This window comes from Callorhinus ursinus, unplaced genomic scaffold, assembly GCF_003265705.2.
Source record: "Callorhinus ursinus isolate GAN/ISIS: 27379988/994484 unplaced genomic scaffold, GSC_fseal_2.0 scaffold100, whole genome shotgun sequence".
Classification (NCBI taxonomy): domain Eukaryota; kingdom Metazoa; phylum Chordata; class Mammalia; order Carnivora; family Otariidae; genus Callorhinus; species Callorhinus ursinus.
In genome coordinates, this window is record NW_027397162.1 from 1,707,628 (window position 1) to 1,723,309 (window position 15,682).

The window sequence follows — 15,682 nt, forward strand, 5'->3', positions numbered from 1 at the left end:
GGCGGCCTCCGCGGCGGCGGCGGCGGCGGCGGCGGCCGCCTCGGGCAGCCCGGGCCCAGGCGAGGGCTCGGCTGGCGGCGAAAAGCGCGCCGCCGCCTCGTCGGCCGCGGCCGCGGCCTCGGCCTCGGCCTCGTCGCCCGCGGGGGGCGGCGGCGAGGCGCTGGAGCTGCTGGAGCACTGCGGTGTGTGCCGGGAGCGCCTGCGCCCCGAGAGGGAGCCTCGCTTGTTGCCCTGCCTGCACTCGGCTTGCAGTGCCTGCCTCGGGCCCCCGGCGCCCGCCGCCGCCAACAGCTCGGGGGATGGCGGCGCGGCGGGCGACGGCGCCGGTGAGTACGGTCGGGCCGGGGCGGCCCATCCCCCCACCCTGCAGGCTTTGATCCCGACTCGGCGTGGGTATTGGGGGCCCGTTCCCAGCATGGCGATGGTGGGGGGTCGCCTGAGCGAGAGGGATAGGCGCCCGGATAGTGCGTGGCCGGATCGGGAATGGGCAGTGGGTTCTGGGCTGGGCGCTGAGATGGGGTGTCCGCTTCAAGCGCGATCAAAGAAGGGTTTGGGTTCCTGCTTCCTGATGAGAGGAGCTGGTCCTCTTTGGCATGGAGGTTGGGCTCAGTCGGGGGATGGGTTATAGCTTGGAGGTGAACTTGCAACAGTCTAATTTTTTTTGTTTGTTTTTGGCAGTGGTCGACTGTCCTGTGTGCAAGCAGCAGTGCTTCTCCAAAGACATTGTGGAGAATTACTTTATGCGTGACAGCGGCAGCAAGGCTGCCACAGACTCGCAGGATGCAAATCAGGTACGTCCTGCCCCAGCAACCCCTAAGAGGCCTCGGGACACGGTAGCAGTTCCAAACTTTATTCTTCTCACACTACAAGGCTCTGGGCAGACTGTTGTCACTAGGTAAAGGCTACACTTTGCGTTAGGTTGTGTTATTTGGGGTGCAGATGTGGACCTGTTTGGCGGTTTTGTCTCTTCTTACTCTGCCTTTGCCCATCAGTGCTGCACTAGCTGTGAGGATAATGCCCCTGCCACCAGCTACTGTGTGGAGTGCTCTGAGCCGCTGTGTGAGACGTGTGTGGAGGCACACCAGCGGGTGAAGTACACCAAGGACCACACCGTGCGCTCCACTGGTATGCAAGGCAGAGGGGAGAGCCTTGGCTGTTTTACGTTTGTCCTCAGTTGTTCATGATGCTAGTTACAAAGGATGGCTGGGTCCAGGGAAGCTTTTTTGGAGGGTACCACCTGAAGGGTCTGAGGGCAGAACTTAGAAATGGGGAGTCTGGGGCTCAGGTGTGTCGTCTCTGTGGATCCGAGTGGGAGGGAAAAGGCCATAGGGTGGGGGTGCACTGAGGGTTCAAGCAAGACACCCCCTCCCCCCCACAAAGACATACACATAGGTGATAAGCCCCAGTAGTGGAGGGGTGGGCCTGGGTTCCCTGGCAACTTGGTTGAGGCTCTATAGGAGAAAATGAGGCCTCTGGACCACTGTGTTGATAACTTGCAAGGGCCCTCAAGGCCATCCTGGAGAGTGCGTCTTAGAAGCGTTTTAATTTTGGGTTGTACGTGTTTTAAAGTTCAGCTCAGGTAGGTATTTGCAGACTTTTCTGTAAGTGCTGGTGGTGGTACAGAAAAGGGCTTGGGAGTTTTCTGAGTTTATTCTGGTTTTAGTTCCAGAACACTCTGAGTGGCCTTTTGGTAGTTACACTGTTGCTTCTCAGTCCTAGAGGTTAGCATTGTCAGGAAGATAAGGATGGTGGTGGTAGCTGTGGGGGCATGAGGAATCAGGAACAAAGGGCAGGGGTTTGTAGGAGGTCCTGGGTTCAGGCACAGGGCAGAGTGCAGGAGTGGGGCAATATGGGAGGACCCACGGTCTGGCTGATTTGTGTCTCAGTCATAGGTCTTGGGCTGGGCTGGTGTAGCCAGGATGTAATTGGGATTGGGTAGGAAAGAGGAATAGATGGTCTCAAGCAGCTTTGTAACGGTGACAGGTTGGGGGCGGGGTGGTGTATTGGTCTTTGGGCGGTGTTACTCTAAGTACCAGAAACCTCTTTTCAGAGAGAGGGGACCTGACACCTTTATGAGGATTTTGGTCTGACATTTCACGTTTCCTATCCTAAGAAGGCTTTGCAAAGCCTGGATCCCTTGTAGGCCTTTGGGTGGTAAGAATTCTGTGGACTTCTCTTATTCAAGAGAGGGGGAGTCACCAAGGCACGGCTTCTGAGGAAGCTGCGCTTGAACAGTATCTCTAGCCCCTGATTTGCTTTCTCTCCGTGCCAGCGAGCAAACGTTTTTTGTGCTTGGATGCCACAATAGCCGGAGTTCCCTTCTCTGCTGTACAGAATCTGCTGCGAGTGGAGGAGGAATTGAGCCCAGTGGGGGTTTTCAAGGTGGAGGAGCTCTCCTGAGTGTCCACCTGGGGAAGGTTCTGTTAGACAGAACAGCAAGTGGGAGGTCTCTACCAAAGTCTTCAGACTTTGTTATCCAGGTCACAAGCTGATAGGAGGGAGTGGTTGTCTGGGTCAGGCTCGGGGCAGAGTATTTTGAAAGGAAGGATTTGGTCTTTTTTTTTTTTTTTTTTTTTTTAAGATTTTATTTATTTATTTGACAGAGAGATAGAGCAGGAACATAAGCAGGGGGAGTGGGAGAGGGAGAAGCAGGCTTCCCGCGGAGCAGGGAGCCCGATGTGGGGCTCGGTCCCAGGACCCTGGGATCATGACCTGAACCGAAGGCAGACGCTTAACGACTGAGCCACCCAGGCGCCCCGAAGGATTTGGTCTTAAAGGTCTGTGCTTTTCCCTGGTCACTGCTGCAGGGCCCTTGAGTTTTCTCAGCAGACAGCCCAGGCTTGCAGGACAGGCGGGAAATGAGGCCTCAAGTTCTGTGTACTACTTGAGGTGGAGGTAGCTGAGGATGAGTTTCAGACTCACGGTTTCTATTCCCCAGGGCCAGCCAAGTCAAGGGATGGTGAGCGTACGGTGTACTGCAACGTGCACAAGCATGAGCCCCTCGTGCTGTTCTGCGAGAGCTGTGACACCCTCACCTGCCGGGACTGCCAGCTCAACGCCCATAAGGACCACCAGTGAGTACTGAGGATGCTGGTGGGTGCTGCCTGTTCGTTCCCATGTTCAGCACCCAAGGCCCACTTTTGTCTGCTCTCAGATACCAGTTCCTGGAAGATGCAGTGAGGAACCAGCGCAAGCTCCTGGCCTCGCTGGTGAAGCGCCTCGGGGACAAGCATGCAACGCTGCAGAAGAACACCAAGGAGGTTCGCAGCTCGTAAGTGTGGAAGCCGGGGCCGTAGTTGGGGGCAGTCCTGGGGCAGCATGTTCCTGACCTGATTCACCCTGCCCCCCCCCCCCCCCCCAGGATCCGCCAGGTGTCTGATGTACAGAAGCGTGTGCAGGTGGATGTTAAGATGGCCATCTTGCAGATCATGAAGGAACTGAACAAGCGGGGCCGTGTGCTGGTCAACGATGCCCAGGTACACCCTCTTTGGGTGGGGAAGGGATTCTGGGTCCCATCTACTGGCTCTCGATGCCATCCTTCGTGTCTGCTTTCCTTCATTGCTTTCTCTGCTCTACCTGCAGAAGGTGACTGAAGGGCAGCAGGAGCGCCTGGAGCGGCAACACTGGACCATGACCAAGATCCAGAAGCACCAGGAGCATATCCTGCGCTTTGCCTCATGGGCTCTGGAGAGTGACAACAACACGGCCCTGCTGCTCTCCAAGAAGCTGGTGTGTGCTGGTGGGCACCCAGGTGGTGGGTTCCAGGCAGGTGCTGCTCAGCACCCTGCAGCCTTGTTTGCTTTTTGTGTATTCATGTACTGCTCCATCTCCAGATCTACTTTCAGCTGCATCGGGCCCTCAAGATGATTGTGGACCCTGTGGAGCCACATGGCGAGATGAAGTTCCAGTGGGACCTCAATGCCTGGACCAAGAGTGCAGAGGCTTTTGGTGTGTCCTTTTCTTAATCCTGCTGCATATTGCTACTGTTCCAGACAGTGGGTCATTTCATGCTGATTTCACTTCATTTTTGCAGGCAAGATCGTGGCAGAGCGTCCTGGCACCAACTCAACAGGCCCTACGTCCATGGCCCCTCCTCGGGCTCCAGGGCCCTTGAGCAAGCAGGGCTCTGGCAGCAGCCAGGTGAGCCGGGGGCGGGAGAACCCTGGTAGGGAGCCGGGGGGGCACGGGGTCCTATGGGACACCTGCCCACTGAGGACCACCTACTTTGCCCACAGCCCATGGAGGTGCAGGAAGGCTATGGCTTTGGCTCAGGTGAGTGCCTTGTAGGTGGGAGAGCTTCAGTGCTCTAGGCTTATCCCTAACCTGTTGTTTTTCTTATATTTTCCGAACAGACGATCCTTACTCGAGTGCAGAGCCCCATGTGTCAGGTGTGAAGCGGTGAGTTGGCTATCTTTTGGTGGAGCCAGGTGGGATTAGGGATAGGCGTGCTGACACCGTGCTGCACCCGCACCCACAGGTCCCGCTCAGGTGAGGGCGAGGTGAGTGGCCTCATGCGCAAGGTGCCCCGGGTGAGCCTCGAGCGCTTGGACCTGGATCTCACAGCTGATAGTCAGCCACCAGTTTTCAAGGTCTTCCCAGGCAGCACTACTGAGGATTACAATCTCATCGTTATTGAGCGTGGTGCTGCAGCTGCTGCAGCTGGACAGCCTGGGACAGCTCCACCCGGGGCCCCTGGGGCCCCGCCTCTGCCTGGTATGGCCATAGTCAAGGTGAGCCTGCCTCAAGTGATTGTGAGTGGGAGACGAACACCCAGGTCTGCACCCTGCTGAACACCTTATTACCTTGTTACCTTCTTGTAGGAAGAAGAGACAGAGGCTGCCATCGGAGCCCCGCCTGCTGCCACCGAGGGCCCTGAGACCAAGCCTGTGCTGATGGCCCTGGCGGAGGGCCCTGGTGCTGAGGGCCCGCGCCTGGCCTCACCCAGTGGCAGCACCAGTTCAGGTCTGGAGGTGGTGGCTCCAGAGGGCAGTTCAGCCCCAGCAGGTGGCCCGGGTGCCCTGGATGACAGTGCCACCATCTGCCGTGTCTGCCAGAAGCCAGGCGATCTGGTCATGTGCAACCAGTGCGAGTTCTGTTTCCACCTGGACTGCCACCTGCCTGCCCTGCAGGATGTGCCAGGGTGCGAGGCTTGTGTGGGGTCTGTGCAGGGTGGAGGGCTGGGCCAGGTCCTTTGCAGCCCCTCACTCTCCTTCCATCCAGGGAGGAGTGGAGTTGCGCTCTCTGCCATGTGCTACCCGATCTGAAAGAGGAGGATGGCAGCCTGAGCCTGGATGGTGGTGATAGCACCGGTGTGGTGGCCAAGCTCTCGCCAGCCAACCAGCAGGTGAGGGTGGGGGCCAACTTCCTTAGGGGTTTGCTCAGCAGCCCTACCCCTCCCTCTGTGGCTCTGACGTCCCCTGTTCTGTTCATAGAAGTGTGAGCGTGTTTTGCTGGCCCTGTTCTGTCACGAGCCCTGCCGGCCCCTGCACCAGCTGGCTACTGACTCCACTTTCTCCCTGGTGAGTCTTGGGACTTAAAGGGAGGGTACAGGGAGAGAGTGCCTGGCCTCACCTTTAGCTTGTGGCTTTTGTCGACAGGATCAGCCTGGCGGCACCCTGGACCTAACCTTGATCCGTGCCCGTCTCCAGGAGAAGTTGTCACCCCCTTATAGTTCCCCTCAGGAGTTTGCCCAGGATGTGGGCCGCATGTTTAAGCAGTTCAACAAGCTGACAGAGGTGAGCTTGGGGAGATTGGGGTTGGGGGCAGGGCAAGGGGAGGTGGGAGGAGGGAGAGCTAGGACCCACGCACTGCCATCTGCCCGGCTTAGGACAAGGCAGACGTGCAGTCCATCATCGGCCTGCAGCGCTTCTTTGAGACTCGCATGAACGAGGCCTTTGGTGACACCAAGTTCTCAGCTGTGCTGGTGGAGCCCCCGCCGCTGAGCCTGCCTGGTGCTGGCCTGAGTGCCCAGGAGCTATCCAGTGGTCCTGGTGATGGCCCTTGAGTCTGTGGCCTCTCAGGCCAACCCGGCCTGACTCTGTCTCTGTCCTGTCAAATCCCCCCCCACTCCCCCCACAACCTCCCCCTCTGGTGGCCTGGCTCCTACTTGGTGGCCCCATCCCCCAGTCCCTCACGATATGGTTTTTACTTATGTGGATTTAATAAAAACTTCACCAGTTCCTCAGGCCTTTGTTGGGGGGGCGGGGGCAGTGGTCCTGGGGCCTGGTGTCTGCAATTCCCTCATCATGCCCCAGTGGATGGAGTAGGTGTGGGGCACTCGTCTTCAGCCATTTTTGTGTCCAGGGAGTGGGGAAGAGCATCTCTCCTGGCCTTTGCCATGTAGAGAGTGCCTCAGGTGGATGGGAGGGTCACATGGTGCACATGCCGGCTGGAGGGTTTTGGGTGCCTCTGTAGATGGTAATGCCCAGGCTGCTCTGGGCAGGCAGTGCGTAGCCCCAGATACATGCTGCATGGTGGCTATTCTTCCTGAGTACTTCCTGGACTTGGGTGTAACCATTTCTCATAATGAGATGGCACCACAGTGAGCTGGGTGGGCTGAGGATCCCTGGCAGATGAGCCCAGGCTTCAGGGTATCCGGGAAGCCCATGGTCTTGGAGGTGATAGGCACTAGAGGCCAAGGCACTAGAGGCTTTGGGAAGGGTGCTGAAGCAGAGCACACAGATGATCTTAAGCTCCCAAACCCTGAACGTCCTGTTGAGACAACTTGTCAACTCCTGCCACAAACTGGGAAGCAATCCAGCCTTCCTTATTCTACGCCTCAATGAATCTGGCACTTGGTCTTCTGCCGTGCCTGTCAGTTGCCCTTTTATCAAGCCCTGTATGGGACCTGTGCCAAGGGACCCCAGCCTGGCCCACATCAGGCCAGTCAACACAGGCCTAGGAACCAGTGTCCAATCTTTTATTACAGAAGTACAGTGAAACTGCTGGGCATCCACTGCCCACCTCCCACCCAGAGTGGTATAGGGCAATCAGTCCCTCCGCAGATTCTTGAGCCGCTCCTCCAGGTCTGCGTCGGCATCTACTAGGGCTGAAGCTGCTGCCTCTGCTTTCTTCCCACTGGCAGCCACACTGAGGGAGCCTCCGGTGGAGGGGAGGTCTACAGAGAGGGGGAGTTAGGAGAGCTCCTGTAGAAAGGAATAATGCTGGGAGCAGGGGGGGTCAGGTGGTGTCTGGACTGTTGGGTGGGACGGGGCCCAAAATTTGGTGCACTCACTTGACAGCTCGTCTGTCAGGCTCAATCCCAGCTCATCCAGGACCTGGGACACAACAGCGTCACTTGGGAAGAGAGAAGACCTTTGTGAGGGCCAGGCATGTGCGAGGACCAGGCATCCATCCCCATCCTCCCCACACCTGGTGTCCCCTAACCTTTCTTCTTCATCTTCCTCATCACCCATGGCATCATCAATGGCATCGTTCATCATCTCCTCCTTCATGTCCATGATCTCAGCCTGCCGCTCAAATTCCATCATGATCTTCTGGATCTGAGGCAACTTCAGCTGGAAGTGGGGTGTGGGGAGGGTTAGTTGGGGGTTAGTTGTGGGGGAGGGTGGGGGAACAGGAGAGGCGCACCTGTCTGTTCATGGTGCCCATGGCTTTGGTGACCCCTTTCATAGCTTGCGCCATTGAGTTGTTAGACTTCAGTGTCTGGATCTTCAGGGACACAGCCTGGATGTTGGCCCGCATCAACACAAATTTGCGCACATAACGCCGAGTGCGCACCAGGTCTTTTGCCATGATACGCACAGCATCCTGAGGAGTGGACAAACGTCGGGGAGTGGGCCAAGGGAAGATGCTCCCACTGCACCATTCTAGCTGATGCTTTCAGAGATTTACATGTGGTCACTGCCCCCTCCCTCCTCCCAACCTCATCCTCATGCGCCTTGGGTCACCACTCCACCGGTTCCTTTGTACACTTAACCTCTCTCACCCACGGACTCTGGAAGGAAGGCTGGGCTCACTCTTCTCTAGGGACCCTCTTCCCTCCATATCTAAAGTCACACTCCCTTGACTTACAGTACCTCTTCCTGAATTTCTGTCCTAGCTGAAGAGTTTCTTTCCCTCCACCTCACAAAGGCTCACACCTCAAGCACTTTATCCCAAATATAAATCTATCCATAGCTCAGCTTTCGACTTCCCCAAACGTCTTCCTTGCCTTGCCTATCCTGGGAAACGGAACCTCTTCAACTCAGCTGCTCAAGTTGCTCAGGTTCAAACTTGTCACCTGTCACAGGCTCCGCTCCCTGCTGGTTCAGACTGTCTCCATTTCTTTTACTGGCCTTCTTGCATTAAACCCTTTGACTCAGCTCCCACTGTAGCCCATGATTTCAACTGGTCTGGGCTACTGTCTACTCTGAGCTCACCTATCACTCCCTCACGGAACATTTGCTGCCTCATCTGTTTGACATGTTGGTTGCGTGGATCTTCACAGGCTCATCCTCTTCATTACTCAAGGTTTGTGGCTCTGATATCACCTGGGGGGCAGCCTTTCTAGATACCCAAAATAGGGAAGCCCCGCTCACCCTTAATTTCTCTCAGAGCACCTGTTGGTGTCCTGTCACGCTCCACCGTTCTAGCAGTGCCTGACCAAACCACAGCACCTAACCCTGTGTCCCAGCCTGTGCCCAACTGAGCTCACCATCTGGCCCTGTTTGGCCATCTTCTTGATGTCTGCGATGATTTTCTTCTCCTGGGTCTCTAGCTTCTGTCGCTCACGGTCCAACTCTCGCATGGCACGGTTCAGGGCTCGCTGGTTCTGCCTCAGCAACTCCTCTGGTGTCTTCCGGCGCCCAAACAACAAATCCATGGTAGCAGGAGCCCACCAGTGGACCTGTGACAAGTGTGAAGCCTAGGTGCAAAGTGGTGTGGGCCCCAGAGAAAGGGCAAGAAGCAGAGGCAGGGTCACAATGTGTATGGGGGGGGGAGTTGGGGGGGCTTGCAAAATGCAGAGGGGTAAGCAGGGAGAAGAAGCATTAATGGAAGGCCAAAACCTAGCCTGGAACACTGAAGGAGCCCCATGGGTACAAGTGGGGTCAGCAAGATCTGAAAGTCATCCACAACATACCCACCCCAGCCCTTCATCATAGTGCCCCAAAGGAGGTTCAAGGCTTCAGCCTCTCTCCAGACCATAGTGAGGCCCTGGAGTCTGATGCACTGAGAAGGGAAATGGTGGGCATGTGGACCCTGAGCGCCAAGGACAGGGCAACTGTGGGGGCCTGAATGCCAAGAACAAAGTGAGTATAGGAGTTCTGAAGCTGACAACCTACGAATTAGCATTCGGATTGGCGGGGGACGGGGGGGAGGGGGTGCTGAACGGGGAGGGAACCTGGGTGCGAGTAACATGGTTGTGGGGAGTTGGGGTACCCGGCACACTAAGGAAATGATGGATGCTGGGGAGCTCTGAGGATCTGGAAGAAACGGGTCCTTGGGGGCCCCTGTACACCCGGAACGTGATGATGGGCGATGGGGCGCCTTGTTCATCCAGGACAACCTGGGGGGCGTTGGGCGGCCCGCACACCGAGAGCAAGGTGGCTCGATGATGGGGCTAGGGTCCCGTGGACGGGCGAGGCAGCCGACACCCCGGCGAAGAGACCCTCGTACGCCGTCGCCCACGCACCCACCCGGGACCCGCGGCCCAGCAGGGGCCACTCACCGGAGCTGGGACGGGAATCGGCTTCCGCTTCCGGGTTACGCTCCTCTCGGCTCCCAAGCGCACCCACCAACGATAGCCCCTCGGTTCTTTCTGCCGTCGCCGCCGTTTCCGGAAGAAATGATCTGACGTCACACGCCCCACCGGCACCCGGAACGATGGGCGGGGACAAGAGCGCGCGTGCGCAAGCAGGCCGGCATCCAGGCGCATGCGCACAAGCTTCCGTCTCTCCGGGGCCTGCCTGTGGGTGTTCCATAGGTTCCAGCCGAGCCAGGCCTGGAATCCCAGCCCCCTGTTGGGTTGGTGCATCTTCGGGCGCCTTGGGCCCGGCCACCCCAGAGGTCCCGGATCCCACCACCGCACCCACTGGAAGGCCCAGCTCATCCGACGGACCCCGACGTTTCCCTAATGTTTCTGGATCTGAGGCACCTGGTAGCACCAGGGAGGGTTCTTGATGGGTCCAGTCATGGCAGGAGGGGGCACAGCTGGAGATGGCACGGACTTTCCTCTATACTGGCTTACCAAGCAGGAAGCGAGTGGTTACTGGTCCTGCCCCTTGATGGTCGCATATTGGGATTCATCCCACCCAGCCTGAGGCTTGGGGTGTTGTCCCCCTATTACCCCCCAGGGCACTGGGTAGCTTCTTGAGGGGTGCCCCAGTGCCACCTGTAACCGGTTACACATCTCCCGCCACTCCTGCTGCAAGAGCTCTGGTGGACATCACCTGCCCCTCCCACCCCCACAGAAGGAAGAGGCGGAGGCCATGCAGTAACATTCCCCTTTAATAGCCTGGTGGGACCTCCAGTGGTGGAGGGGTGGGGTGCCCGAGCCCCAGCCACCCAGTCCCCTTGGCCACCCACCCCAGAGCCCAGAGTGGGGGGCTGGACAGCACCCAGCTGGGGGCTAGACAAGCCAATTCATTTCCCATTGCTGAGCGGGTCGGGAGAGGCAGCGCCGACCTTAATCACGTGGTGGTTAAAAAAAAAAATAATAACTAGGAGCCAGTGGCAGGGAGGGGAGGCAAGGCCAGGGCATGGGATTCCCCCACCCGCCACCCCATGCCCCCCACCTGTGGCCCCCAATAAATATTTGCAGGGGACGCCGGGGCTGGTGGCCCTGGCAGGGGTGGGTGTGCGCCAACCCTATTTCAGGCAGCGCTCGAAGTAGGTGGAGCCGATATAGCCACCCCGCATGGAGCGCTGCACATTCTGCTCAAACAGCCGCCGGTTGTTCTGCAGGACCTCGGCGGCCTCCTTGTTCAGTGGGTCTTCGGGGTTGGGCTCCTGCGGCCAGTATGGGTAGGGGTCAACAGGCCCTAAGAGCAGAGAGGGCCAACCTTCCCCAGCCCCACCCACCCACCCCTACTCACCAAGAAGAGATACTGCAGGCCATAAATTATGGAGTTTATCGTAAGGACTGGCTTCCAGTCCTCTCTGTGGACAGAGAATCAGGGTCAGGGGCTGGTGAGTGGATGGCCAACAAAGAGCCTGCTGGGACTGAACAGATCAGGCCCAGGGCACAGGACAGTGCAGATGTGAGAGGCTAGGGGGAGGGCACACAGCGGGACAGGCCAAGGAGAAAGCGAAGGTCAAGGCTTGAGGAAGAAAATGTGGAGATGAAGAGAGAGAAAACCGCAGACCACAAGAGGGAGGGAAGGGACAGAGACCTGTGCGGTCTAAAGTCAGGGCCCTCACCTGAGGATGTTGAGGCAGACGTTGCCCTCGAGGTCAATGTTGGGGTGATAGACCATCGTCTCACACTTCACCTTGGGGGGGTCATGTGGGTAACCCTGGCCCACCTGGCTCCAAGGAGAGAGAGTAGATAGACAGGTGCCTTAGCAGCGCCTGGCTGGGGCGGGCCTCAGCTGATGCCTCTATCCCTCTATCCCTGCCCACCCGGGACTCACCTTAAAACTGAACACAAACTTCCCACTCTTGTAGAAGCCCTGCGAGGGGAAAGAAAAAAAGTCTTAGGACACCATCCTGCAGGGCCTGGCACGTAAACTAGGTCTCCCAACTCAAGGTATTCCCCCCCAGCCCCATACCTGGGAGTCCAACTGAGTGAGCCCTTACCTCATCAGGACAGATGACCAGCTTGAAGTTGAGGAGATCGTCTGGATCTGAGAAGCTGATGTCACACGTCTTGGGCAGGTTCAGCTCGTTTATGTCTGGGTTTGCAAAGCAGAGAAGGGGAACAAAGAGTGGGCAAGGGAGAGAGGAGGGCACTCAGAGCAGGTCCAAGTGCCAGCAGAGCACCCATGGCCTCCACCTGGACCCTCAGGGCTCTGTCCTGGCTGTGCCCCACAGCCCTAACCCTCTCCCTGCTCCTTCTGCTTCCCAGTGTCCAGGCACGCTCTGCTAGATCCACAGCATGCCTCAAACACGCATTTTCAACTCTGGCTACGCTCCATCTCCTGGCCCAGGTAAGGCCCAACTCTTGTGAATCCACAGCCTCAAGTCTCAGCACCCAACAGCTGGGTGCCCCCAACCCAGCTCCCAAATTCCCCCACCCCTGTGTGGCCCCCAAGGGCCTCCCACTACCCCAAACACCAGGCTCTCCAGCCAAGAACTCCCTTTTCTAGTGGACACTGCTGCTACCCCCCGTCCACCCAAACTCAAGGGCCCTGCCCCCCATCACCCCCTCACCAATCCTGTCTCCACCGTCCCTCCTCTGCTCTGCTTGTCACCCTAAATTCAGGGACCCACCCGGCCCTCAGACATGTGAGTTCCCATTCCTGTACCCCTCTCAGCAGCCTCTGAGATTCCCAGCACCTCCAGGATGATAGTCTAAGTTCAACCCTACTCCCATCTCCAACCCCTGGCACACACTGTTCTTCCTTCCTCCACGTGTCACCCCAAACCCCAAATTGCCATGTGACCCCGACCCACAAATCGCAGTGCCCCAAACTTACTTCACTCCATCTGACTTTCAGATTCCCAACGACCCCAAGATACTTCACTAAATCCTCTCCGACTCCTATCCCCAACCCTTGGCCCACCACCTACCCAATCTCCTCTGCCTATATCACTCACGTTCCAGTCTGACCCCCATGCTCAGTGGAGTCTCCAGCTTCCTACTCGCCCTCCACTGCCTGACTCCCTGATTCTCGGTCCCTGATGCAAGACGCCTGGCTTTCCGGGTACCCTAAGTGCCCCATACTCGGCCCCCCATCTCTGACCCCCCGGTGACTGCATTTCTCCTGATGCCCCATCACACCAACACCCAGGCCCTAACCTCCGACCCCACATCTCTGACATCTCTGACCCCCGGCGACTGCAGTATCCCACTCCTGACTCTTACATCACCCCACCCCAAGCGCTGACCTCCGACCCCCCCCCCCTCCTCCGACCCCCTACCCTTCTGGATCCGCAGCTGCGCAGCCGACGCCTTCTTGCTGCTGCCCTTGGTGCCGCCCGCCGACTCCTCCTCCTTCTTCTGCTGCTTCAGCGAGAACAGCTTGATCATCCTGCCGCCGCCGCCGCTGCCGCCGCTGCGGGGCCCGGGACCCCGGCCACCCGGCCCCCTGCCGCCGCCCGCGCCGCCTCCGCCACTCGAACCCGCCTTCGCGGCCTCCTCCGCTGCTGCTGCCGCCCGCCCGGCCTGCCGTGCCGCTCCGCGCCCACCGCGCGGCCCGCGTCGGCTCCCGTAGTCCGGCTCCGGCCTGGCCCGGCGCCTCGGGCTCGCTCGGCGGCGCTCGGGCCGACTCGGCTCTTCTCGGGTCCGCTCGGCCCCGCCCCCACCCGGCCGCTCCCTCCTCCCCCTCGCCCGCTTAGGTCCCCTCAGGCTCAGCTGCGGCCGCGCCGCCTGTCTGTTCACTCGCTCCCACCGCGAGGGGGTGCGGCTCGAGGGGAAGGAGGAGGCGGCGGCCGCGGTGGCGGCGGCCGTGTACTAGAAGAGGCTCGGCTTCCGCGGCAGCAGCGGCTTCGGCGCGGAGGTCCGCAACGGCCTCGGGCGCCCCACCGCTTCGGATATTTCCGCCGCTTGCCCACTTCGGCTCTTCTCGCCCGGTCTGCGCTGTGCGCTTGCGCAGCCGCCGCCGCCGCTGCTGCTGCTGCTGCTGCTGCTGCTGCTGCTGTCGCCGCCGCCGCCGCCGCCGCCGCCCAGCGTTGCTCAGCGATAGGTCTTGATTATTCGGACTTTTTCGGCGGGGCTCGGGTATTTCCGTTCGTGCAGGCCGTCCCGCGGTCATTTCCGGGGACGCTCACGGGTCCAGGCGTGGGCGGTGCCGCCGCCATCTTTAAGTAGGGCAGGTGCAGGTCACTTCGCGGGAGGTTCCCTTGTGCAGACCGCGGCGGGGGTGGGTCTCACGAGGTCCTCGCCCCTGGAGGTCACAGAGGCGGGGTGACCACGGCGGGCCAGAGCCCGGGCGAGGCCATAGGCTTTGCCCAAAGAGTGCGGGGTCGAGCGCCCTCGGTGCCCCATCGCAAACGCAACCCGCTCGCGGAGATTCTGGCCGAGGTAAACTAGCAAATAAAAGGTGTACTGTGCCAGAGAGTGGTAAGCACTTTGGGAGTTTACATGGGTGGGCCCTGGATGGGACGTGGGGCGGGGGTCCTCCCGGAGGGTCCTCCCGCCGTGTGTGCGGCCAGCCTGCGCTCCAGTGACACACAAGCTCAGCGGGCCCCGGAGGGCGGGAGGCGGCGGCGCGGGGCGGCGCGGGGACTTCCGGCGGTCGCCACGGAAACCGTCAGGCGGGTGAGCTGCGCGGCCAGGGGCCGGGTGGGTGGCTGCGGCTGGCGCTCTGCCGCTCGGCCCTGCGGCGACCGCGTGCGGCCCCCGCTGCGCGGCCCCTTCCGCGTCTGAGGCGACCGGCCCCATCGCCTGGAGCATGGCGGAAGAAGGAGTTTGGCGGTCCGGTTGGGCGGGGACGCTCGCGGGCTGCCCTCGGCCGTCGACCCCGGCCCAGGCCCGCAGTCCTCGCCTCGGGGCAGTCGCCCTGACGCCCTCCCAGACCCGCGCTGGTGTCCATCTCGGTCCCTCTCGTCGCCTCCACCTTTTCGGATCTTGACCCAGCCTCCTTAGAGCCCCTGCGCTGTGGGTTTTCGGGCACCATTGACGTCCCTGGGCTCCGCGGACTGATCCCCGCCGTGTCTGTCCAGCTGCGGCCGCTTTGGGCCCTGCCGTTCTCAGTACCCCCGTCCCAGGACCCCTTCCGTGCCTCTGGTCGTGCCGTTATCCCGGCACCCTTTCTCGGTTCCAGAGCTGAGTGCTGGAGAGGGGCCAGGATGAGGGCGCGGACTCAGGAACCTCAGGCAGCTCAAGTTTGGGGCTGACGCTGCAACCGCCCCCGCGTTCTTAGGCTTCCGACGTGGCTGGTCATGGGGCTCAGATGGCCCCTCCAGATTCAATCTCCCTCTTCCTCTCTCTTTTTCTCAGCCACTCTGCTCTTCCTATCTATTGTACGCCCATCGCCAGGCGAGGGGGGGTGACCATTCTGGGACCAGCCCCAGTCTCAGGGGTGTTGCCTACTGCTCAGCCTGAACCATGTGCCCATCCTCAGGCCGGTTTCGGAGGCTCATCAGCTGGAGGCCCATCTGAGGATAGGGTGTTGGTTTCCTGGAGAAGTGGTGCTGCGCTAGCCAAAGCTAGATTCTCGCGGTCTCTGATCTCATGGCTTTCCATGACAGTCCGCCGGGAAGACTTAACCATGCAACAAAATGCTGGGAAAAGGGGGCCACGGGGCCTGGGCCAGGGAGGAGGGGATGGCTGAGGTGAGGCAGGGTTTTGGGTTGGAAGCGGTGCACCTGGGTTTTGTTACTCTCATGGCAGAGGGGCACAGGTGGTTGAGTGGTGAGGGTGCTTGTACCCTTTGGGCCTGCATCCTCTTGGCAGGCAGCATAGGGCTCAGCACATCAAAGGTCCTGAGGGAAGCTGGGGCTGGCACCTGGATGGATCGGGCAGCATATGACAGGTGAAGAGTGAGGGTGGAAGTGCACCTGGGGCATTAGCATAGCCTCTGGGACCTGTCACTGAGAAGCTAGGGTCTGTTTTGGAAAGGAGTGGCAAAAGCGGGCA

At 59.7% G+C, this 15,682-nt stretch overlaps 3 protein-coding genes across 5 annotated transcripts; 1 reads left to right on the forward strand and 2 right to left on the reverse strand.

The window, feature by feature from the left end:
• Position 1: 1 nt before the first annotated feature.
• TRIM28 (tripartite motif containing 28) lies at positions 2-6,184 on the forward strand (the record flags this gene model as incomplete). Its single annotated transcript, XM_025848730.2, has 17 exons — positions 2-326; positions 679-791; positions 993-1,125; positions 2,939-3,074; positions 3,155-3,271; positions 3,362-3,476; positions 3,583-3,729; positions 3,834-3,948; positions 4,034-4,140; positions 4,236-4,272; positions 4,353-4,398; positions 4,478-4,730; positions 4,821-5,140; positions 5,221-5,344; positions 5,433-5,519; positions 5,598-5,735; positions 5,828-6,184. Coding segments are annotated over 17 exons (2,490 nt in total), but the record flags the coding sequence as incomplete, so codon positions are not given.
• A 719-nt stretch (positions 6,185-6,903) lies between these two features.
• Positions 6,904-9,827, reverse strand: CHMP2A (charged multivesicular body protein 2A). 3 transcript variants are annotated; one of them, XM_025849365.2, is made up of 6 exons: positions 9,671-9,827; positions 8,657-8,866; positions 7,591-7,770; positions 7,387-7,517; positions 7,235-7,296; positions 6,904-7,117 (listed from the first exon to the last, which is right to left on the reverse strand). In XM_025849365.2, the coding sequence occupies exons 2-6, from the start codon at positions 8,822-8,824 to the stop codon at positions 6,990-6,992; spliced, it is 669 nt and encodes a 222-aa protein (XP_025705150.1). In that variant the 5' UTR covers positions 8,825-8,866; positions 9,671-9,827; the 3' UTR covers positions 6,904-6,989. The 3 variants fall into 3 exon arrangements, with proteins under 3 accessions (XP_025705150.1, XP_025705149.1, XP_073745132.1); XM_025849364.2 differs by having other exon boundaries at positions 7,235-7,517; XM_073889031.1 differs by having other exon boundaries at positions 7,235-7,517; positions 8,657-8,848; positions 9,671-9,820.
• A 604-nt stretch (positions 9,828-10,431) lies between these two features.
• UBE2M (ubiquitin conjugating enzyme E2 M) lies at positions 10,432-13,158 on the reverse strand. The gene is made up of 6 exons (XM_025848705.2): positions 13,024-13,158; positions 11,740-11,834; positions 11,574-11,612; positions 11,362-11,465; positions 11,037-11,100; positions 10,432-10,950 (listed from the first exon to the last, which is right to left on the reverse strand). Exons 1-6 carry the CDS (start codon positions 13,130-13,132, stop codon positions 10,810-10,812), a joined length of 552 nt encoding a protein of 183 aa, XP_025704490.1. The 5' UTR covers positions 13,133-13,158; the 3' UTR covers positions 10,432-10,809.
• Positions 13,159-15,682: the final 2,524 nt, after the last annotated feature.

Coding starts and splice junctions, on each gene's coding strand:
- CHMP2A (XM_025849364.2), bottom strand. CDS start 8,824: ATGGATTTGTTGTTTGGGCGCCGGAAGACACCAGAGGAGTTGCTGAGG. Junction 7,771..8,656: donor TGGCCAAACAGGGCCAGATG/GTGAGCTCAGTT, acceptor TCCACTCCTCAG/GATGCTGTGCGTATCATGGC. Junction 7,518..7,590: donor TGGGCACCATGAACAGACAG/GTGCGCCTCTCC, acceptor CCCCACTTCCAG/CTGAAGTTGCCTCAGATCCA.
- UBE2M (XM_025848705.2), bottom strand. CDS start 13,132: ATGATCAAGCTGTTCTCGCTGAAGCAGCAGAAGAAGGAGGAGGAGTCG. Junction 11,613..11,739: donor TGGTCATCTGTCCTGATGAG/GTAAGGGCTCAC, acceptor TTCCCCTCGCAG/GGCTTCTACAAGAGTGGGAA. Junction 11,466..11,573: donor AGTTTGTGTTCAGTTTTAAG/GTGAGTCCCGGG, acceptor CCTTGGAGCCAG/GTGGGCCAGGGTTACCCACA.